At 45.1% G+C, this 8,063-nt stretch overlaps 2 protein-coding genes across 2 annotated transcripts in view; both read right to left on the reverse strand.

Moving 5' to 3' along the window:
- Positions 1-266, reverse strand: part of LOC144232219 (stress-induced-phosphoprotein 1-like) — a 2,155-nt gene extending 1,889 nt beyond the window's left edge. Inside the window, 1 exon segment of the mRNA XM_077765002.1 lies at positions 179-266. Within this exon segment, the coding sequence (XP_077621128.1) occupies positions 179-266 (88 nt within the window).
- SRPX (sushi repeat containing protein X-linked) overlaps positions 1-8,063 on the reverse strand; it is a 62,716-nt gene that overhangs the window by 27,400 nt on the left and 27,253 nt on the right. Inside the window, 3 exon segments of the mRNA XM_077765139.1 lie at positions 6,006-6,139; positions 7,674-7,732; positions 7,734-7,827. Coding sequence (XP_077621265.1) covers positions 6,006-6,139; positions 7,674-7,732; positions 7,734-7,827 — 287 coding nt within the window.

Here is an 8,063-nt window from a genome sequence, read left to right on the forward strand (position 1 = left end):
CTCCTGTGGCTCCACCCCCTCCAACACACCCTTGGCAGGAGTCCATCCAAAGTGGTACCCCAACAGGGACCAGCACCACGTCAGAGTGTCTCCTGCCCCAGGGAGAGGGGATGAAAACCACACACACCAGTTTGACTTCAGCCCCAGAGGTGGACTGGGAGCAGGCATCTTGCCTGACTGCGTGCACCGCCCACCAATGAAAGCTGCTCAGGGGACAATGCAGAGAGCGCGCCCCGCAGTTCGGTGCTACTGCAGCTCTGGCACATGTCTGGTCGGACCCAACTCAGGCTCGAGGCAGCCCCAGACTGGCTCACTAAAAACACAGGGACCAAATCCTGTCCACAAAGGGCACACAGGTTCTGGTGAACAGGGTACATAGCACTGCAGGGCACTAAAGGCAGAGAAGGAAAATATAGCCCACTTCTGCCACATAGAGAGCCAAAGGGAGGAGACAGTAGAATATGTCCTAAATGAAAGAACGGGGGAAAAAAGCACAACAACGAGTGTTAAAGTAAATGGAGATAATATGTCTGATAGAGAATTTAAAGTAATGGTCATAAAGATACCCACCTGGACTTGAAAAAAAAAGACTGGAGAACCTCAGTGAGACCCTCAATGAAGAGAGAGAAAACATAAAGAAGAACCAATCAGAGATGAACTCAGCTGGAATTAACAATAGGCTAGATGGAATAAACAGCTGACTAGAGGAATCAGAAGAGCAGATCATCAACCTGGAAGATACAGTAATGAAAAGCAATCAAGCTGAATAGGAGAGAGAAAAAAGAACAGTAAAAAATGAAAATAGATTAAAGGAACTCAGTTACATCATCAAGCATAATAACATTTGCATTACAGGGATTCCAGAGGAAGAGGGGAGAGAAAAGGGGGCAGAAAACTTATTTGAAAGAATAATAGCTGAAAACATTCTGAATCTGGGAAAGGCAACAGAATCCAGGTCCAGGAGGCACAGAGGACCCCCAGCAAAATCAACCCAAGGAAGTCCACGACAAGAAACACAGTAATTAAAATGACAAAAAGCAGCAAAAACAGTTACATACAAGGGAAACCCCATAAGGCTATCAGCTGATTTTTTGGCAGAACGCTTGCAGGCCAGAAGGGAGTGGCACAATATACTGAAAGGGCTAAAAGTGAAAAACCTACAACCAAGAATGCTCTATCCAACAAGGCTATCAATCAGCAGAGAAGGAAAGATAAACAGGTTCCTGGACAAACAAAAGTTAAAGGAATCCATCACCACTAAACTAGTCTTACAAGAAATGTTAAAGGGGACTCTTTGAGTGGAAAGAAAAGACCATAATCAAGAGTAAGAAAAGTAAGAAGCACAAAAGTAGTAAAATTAAGTATATCTATAAAAATCAGTCAAAGGGAGCACCTGGGTGGCTCAGTCTGACTCTTGGTTTTGGCTCAAGTCATGATCTCACAGTCCATGAGTTCAAGCCCTGCATCAGGTCCTACGCTGAAAGTGTGGAGCCTACTTGGGATTCTCTCTCTCCCTTTCTCTCTGCCCCTCCCCTGCTCACTCTGTCTCTCTCTCAAAAATTATTTAAAAAAAATTTTTTAAGATCAGTCAAGGGACTCGCAAAATAAAATCAAAGAGGAAATCATAATATAAATGGTGACAAATGAAAATAAAAACACAATGCTCCGAAGTCTTTGTGATGCAGCAAAAGCCATTCCAACAGGGAAGTTTATTAGCAATACAGGCCTACCTCAAGAAGCATGAAAAATCTCAAATGACCTAATCTTATACCTAAAGGAGCCAGAAAAGAAAACAAAAAACCCTGCCCAAAACCAGTAGATGGAAGGAAATAATCAAGATTGGAGCAGAAATAAAGGAAATACAACCTAAGAAGCCCCAACAGAACAGATCAATGAAGCCAGCAGCTCATCTGTTAAGAAGAGTAACAAAATTTATAAACCTTTAACCAAACTAATCGAAAAAAGAAAAAACAGAGAGAGGACTCAAAAGCAAAAATCGTGGAGGAGAAATAACAACCAACAACATAGAAAAACAAATAATTATTAAGAGAATACTATGAAAAACTATATGCCAACAAGTTGGATGACCTGGAAGAAATGGATACATTCCTAGAAACATGTAACCTCCCAAAAATGAGTCAAGAAGAAACAGAAAATTGGAACAGACCGATTACCAACAGTGAAACTGAATCGGTAATCAAAAACCTCCCAAGAAACAAGTCCAGAACCAGTTGGCTTCACAGTTGAATCCTATCAAACATTTAAAGAAGAGCTAATACATAGTCTTCTCAAAATATTCCAAAAAGTAAAAGCGGTGGGAAAGCTTCCAAATTCATTCTATGAAGACAGTATTACCCTGATACCTAAACCAGATAAAGACACCACAAAAAAAGAGAACTATAGGCCAATATCTCTGATGAACATGGGTGCAAATATTCTCCAGGGAGTATTAGCAAACCAAAATCTAAGGATACGTTAAAAAAATCATTCACCATGATCAAGTGGGATTTATTTCTGCGATGCAAAGATGGTTCAATGTTCACAAATCAATGTGATACATCAATAAGAGAAAGGATAAAAACCATATGATTATCTCCACAGGTGAAGAAAAAGCATTTTGACAAAGTACAACATCCATTCATGATTAAAAACCTTCAACAAAGTAAGTTTAGAGGGAGCATACTTCAACATTATACAGGTTATATATGAAAATACTGTTTTTCTGTGGTCAAATATTCTTTTTTTTTTTTTTTTTTTTAAGTCGGCTTCACACCCAGCATAGAGTCCAGTGCGAGGCTTGAACTCATGACCCTGGGATCAAGACCTGAGCTGAGATCAAGAGTTGGACGCTTAACTGAGTCCCCCAGGTACCCCCTGGGTCCTATATGCAAAAGCCACAGATAACATCATCATCAATGGTGAAAAACTGAGAGCTTTTGCCTTAAGATCAGGAAGAAGAAAAGTATGTCCACTCTCACCACTTTTACTCAACGTATGACTAGAAGGCCTAGCCACAGCAATCAGACAACAAAAAGAAATAAAAGACATCCAAATTGATAAGGAAGAAGTAAAATTTTCACTATTTGCAGATGACATGATACTATATATAGAAAATCCTAGGAGCGCCTGGGTGGCTCAGCCGCTTAAGCATCTGACATCAGCTCAGGTCATCACCTCACGGTTTGTGAGTTCAAGCCTGGCATCAGGCTCTGTGCTGACAGCTCAGAGTCTGGAGCCTGCTTCGGATTCGGTGTCTCCCTCTCTCTCTGCCCCTCCCCCACTCACATTCTGTCTCTCTAAAATAAACAAACATTAAAAAAGAGAGAGAAAAAAGAAAGTTCTAATCCTCTAAGTTGGCCCTTGACAAGAGTTTCTGGAATGTGGCCCCTCAACCATGTGCCCGCAGGTCACATCAGGAAGAGCAATGGCAATGGGGAACATGAAAGTAGTATAAGATGAACGTGGCTAAATGGGGAAAGAAAATTTAAACTCCTGAGTTATTACAACACCAAGTATTTTACTACAATTGCCACTGCACTGAAATAACCCTCTAGAAGGTGATCGAATTGGCAAAAAGTATAAAACTATGTATTTTTATTATTCTAACTGAACAACCTATCTCAACCAAACCCTTCCTGGAAGCTCTGGTTAAAATGCCAATGTAAATATGTCACGGGGGTCACACACAAAGACCTGGATACCAAATCTGTTGTCCAACTGAGACAGGGAAACTGAAGGACTCTATAAAAATCTGCTTTTTGCTCCTTTTCCTGCTTCTGTCCTTGCTATTCTTGCACCCCCACTTTACAGAGATCTTATAATGCAAATAGTGTTATGTCCTCCTAAGGGACAAGAAGTTGATGACTTCTTTCGAACAGGTAACATGTAAGGAAGGACCAGGTGAGAATGACCAGAGGAAGCCGTTCATATGCATATCCCAGACCACCAGTGCTAGACATCTCGATGCTAAGATCCCCTGGCTCCCAGGACTAACACCCCGGCCCTCATCTCTGTCCTAATCGGTTCCCGGATGCCTGAGAGCACACATGCACTAGACCACGATCCTCAATAAAAGCCCCAGACCCTGAACAAAGATGGGATGCTCTCTCTTTTCCCTTCTGAGTCTCCCAGACGCTCTGTACCTACACTCTCTCTTCAATACCTTCAATAACCTTCAATAAACTCCACTTTCACCTCCTGCTGGCACACACTTGATTTCTATCCTGTGTGCAGACTGGGACCCGCTTGGCTGGTCCTAAGGGACACTCTCTCTGGGTCCTTGGACCCTGCCTGGTGGCATCACAACTGTTTCATTAGTAATTTAACAAGTACCCAAAAGGATGAGATAGACTAGGACAGGGGTCAGCAAACAGTTTTTGGTAAAGGGCCAGATACTAAACATTGTAGGCTTCACGGGGCCGGCTAGTCTCTGTCCTAACTGCTCAGCTGTGCCGCTGGAGTGCGGAAGCAGCCATAGACAATGCACAAAGGAAGGAGGGTGGTGGGGCGCCAAGCACATTTCACTGACAGAAGCCATAGTGTGCCAACATACAGGAAAAGCAAGTTGTCTGGCTTATTCATTTTTCTATGAAGTCAGGAAATGCGTGCTTATGTCATAAAGCCTGCAAGGCCCGCCTCCCACACAGTGGGGCCGTGTGGGCTGCTGATCCCCGAAGAGCCAGTCCCTAGCTGGCACAAAAGGATACAAAGATGGAGGTAAGGTGGTAGGGATTGGGAGTAAAGATATAATGAACTGAATTCCTATCAATGGAGCCTAAAATTTTTTGCATGATTCTTCAGAGTTTGCGCGAAGCCTGAGATGTACATGGAGGAAAAGGAAGAAAGATTTATTACTCATTGCATTAATGCTGAAATCAGAAGTAAAATTGTAGCTTTTGATTAAACCAAGATTGTTCTAAATACTTAGTCTTATTCACTGTAATAGATGAAATTTTAAAAAAAGGTGGTGAATGAGGCACCTGCCTGGGTGGCTCAGTCGGTGGGTCGTTCAGCTGTGACTCAGCTCATTATCTCACAGTTCACGAGTTCAAGCCCTGTGTCGGGCTCTGTGCTAATGGCTCAGAGCCTGGAGCCTGCTTCGGATTCTGTGTCTCCTTCTCTCTCTGCCCCTCCCCTGCCCATGCTCTCTATCTCCCTCTCTCTCAGAAATAAATAAACGTTAAATAAACAAACAAAAAACCAAACAAATAAGCGCCATGTCCGTGACCCAGCATAACGTCCTGCCTCTTTAGCATTCAGTCAGGTTGGCCACTGGTATTGCATACCAGCTTCCGGACAACATCTAGCAAGCTCTATGTCCATCCTTTTCTGTTTCTTCATCTTTTTTCAGAAGACTCTGGATGCCTCATTTTGTATCTACAAAATTTACACCGCGGAGAAGGGCACATTTCTAGAAAAGTGTGTCTCGTACTTTCAGTTGCTTAGAAATCACCTGGAGGTCTTGTTAACACGTAGATGGGATGGGGGAGAATTTGTATTTCTTAGAAGGTCCCAAGGGATGTGGATGCTGCTGGTCCACAGACCACACTTTGAGAACCACTGTTCTTAAAGATGGCCATCGTTTTCTGACAAACTCTAAGAGACCTGGGGAGGCTCCCTGGAGCGAGATCTGGGGCCTTAGGGCTCCTGGACTCCCCTCATTCCTTTTAGGCAAACAACTGAATGACGGCCTCCAGCACAGGCATATCGTGGACAGGTTCAACAACTGTCCAGCTGGGTCTGGACAGCAGGCCAACTAGGCTTACTAATGAAGACAAACTTTACGTAGATGGAACACAACTGGGTTAGCTCTGAGAGTCCAGGTTAAGCAGGTTACGCCCCAGACCCAGAAATGAATGGAGGTAGCTCTAAAGCGCCAATTCCTGAAGTTCACGGTAAATAGATGAGGCGCTCAATCCGGCCTTCGCTTTTAATGAAACCACTGAGCCCTTCCTGTTAAAGGTTCCTCCGCCCCCCCTCACCTTGGCCCTGCTGCGAGGACTCACCTGCAGCATTCCCAACTGCAGCCTGTACAGAAGGTTCCGGGCTGTGGGTGTGGACACAATGAGGAGTCTCCTTTTCTCATAAAACTGGTCCAGAAGTGCAGCTGCCGTTCTGACACCCACGTTGACATTCATGGCTGGAATGAGAAACGGCCAGATGGATGGGAAAGTCTCTGCTTGTTCTGGCTCAGCCTAGCCCGTGATGACATAAAGACCCGTATGCATTAAGAAGTAAACCCCAAGATAAAGTGTAAGTGGTTCGTGTGGGAGGTGGTGCCGAGAAGCATGGCGCTGGGGAATGGGGAAGTGTATCAGTTTTTTCTCGTGGCTGTCCCAGAGCACCATAAATTTAGGGGCTTAACCCACACACATTCGCCTACAGTCCTGACAGTCAGGAGTTTAAAACTGGTTTCACCGGGCTAACGTCAACAAGTTGCCAGGCCCGTGCCCCTCCCCACCCGGTGCTCTAGGGAAGAGCCTCTGTCCTTGGCCTTCCTGGCATCTAGAGGCCACCTTCGTTTCCTGGCTCGTGGCCATTCTTGCATTTTGGAAGTCAGCAGCGTGGAATCTTCACCTCTCTTTCCTCTCCGACCTCTGCTTCCATCTTCTTTTTCTTTGCCTCCCTCTTAGAAGGACCCTTGTGACTACATTGGGCCCACCTGGAAAATCCAGGCTACCCTCCCCATCTCAAAATCCTTAATTAACTCTGCAAGGTCCCCTTTACATTCACAGGCCCTAGGTAATATAGTCAGGTAATATATTATTCAGGTAATATATGCAGGTAATATATTATTCCAGGTAATATACTGACAGGTTCTAGGGATTAGGCTGTGGAACATCTTTGGAGGGTGGGCATTACTTTCCCTGCCTCAGGAAGTTCTTTTCTGCTTTAATGTATGAAACTGAAGAACTCTGGGCATTTAGCTGATGGTCTACATGCGTCTCTCTCTCACCCAACTCTGAATGTCTGGGGTTTAAGAAAAAGCATAAAGATGAGAAAGTACCAGGAAATGCAGGGGGGGAAACATGGAGTATATAAATAAAAGATATGTCCAGAACCTTCTAGCTAGTGCAAATTTCACACCATTATCATTACCCAGCCCAATATGTGTTCCTTGGTAATAAGAGCAGACAAGCATTGAGCCCTTACCTTGTGCCAGGCACTGCTCTCTTCCACTATCTAATGGATGACCTCATTTACTCCTTACAACTCAAGGAGTAGGTAAAGTATGATCTTCCTCATTTGACCCTAGGAGGAAAAATCCTGAATGCCCACAGTCCGTGTGACTTACAAGCCAGTGCTGCAAAGCAGGCATTATATTGTCCATACGCAGTAGTATCCTGGCTTTGCCAAAAAAGACCCTTCCATTTGTAGAAGGTAAGACTAAGGGTACCCAAAGCAGACTTGGCTGATCCGCAAAGTCACTAATGGTGGGCACCAGGTTCCCACCTCCAGCTTCTCCTTTAGAGGGCATGAAAGAGAAATCAGGAGATGGACAGAGGCAAGAGAAGAACGTGGATGAGAAGAGCTGCCCTAGGGATTCAGGGACCGTTTTCCCTCATCACATAAAGAGGGATAGCACTGAACCTTTCAAAGCGCACAGAACGAAACCCTCACTCCCTGTACTGGGTCTTCGGGTTCTGCTGCTGGCTGGGGGGCCATACTCATACCTGCACAGGTGGGCTCCGTGCCAGACCAGGCCAGGCTGGACTGACAGAGCCGGGCAGGNGCAGGAGAACTCACAGGTGGCCCCGTAATTGTCGCCGTCGCTGGAGCACTTCATGTAACCGTTCTCCGGGGCGTTGAGTTTGCCACAGCGGCGGACTGTAAGGACACAAGGCCAGAGGAGGCTCAGTGCTGGGCTCCCCTCCACAGAGTAACCAGGGAAGGCAGCAGCCTTGAAGTCAAGCTCCTATCCTGGCCTATGAATGAGTGAGGGGGCACATATGACTATCGGGCTGGTGGGTGGCCTCGGAATGGTTACCATTCATACCAAAGACCACTGAGATCAACTGGTTTAGCGCCCTGTGTTATAGATGAGGAGGCTGAACCCAGAAGAA

Source organism: Crocuta crocuta, unplaced genomic scaffold (assembly GCF_008692635.1).
Source record: "Crocuta crocuta isolate KB4526 unplaced genomic scaffold, BGI_CrCroc_1.0 scaffold301, whole genome shotgun sequence".
NCBI classification, from domain to species: domain Eukaryota; kingdom Metazoa; phylum Chordata; class Mammalia; order Carnivora; family Hyaenidae; genus Crocuta; species Crocuta crocuta.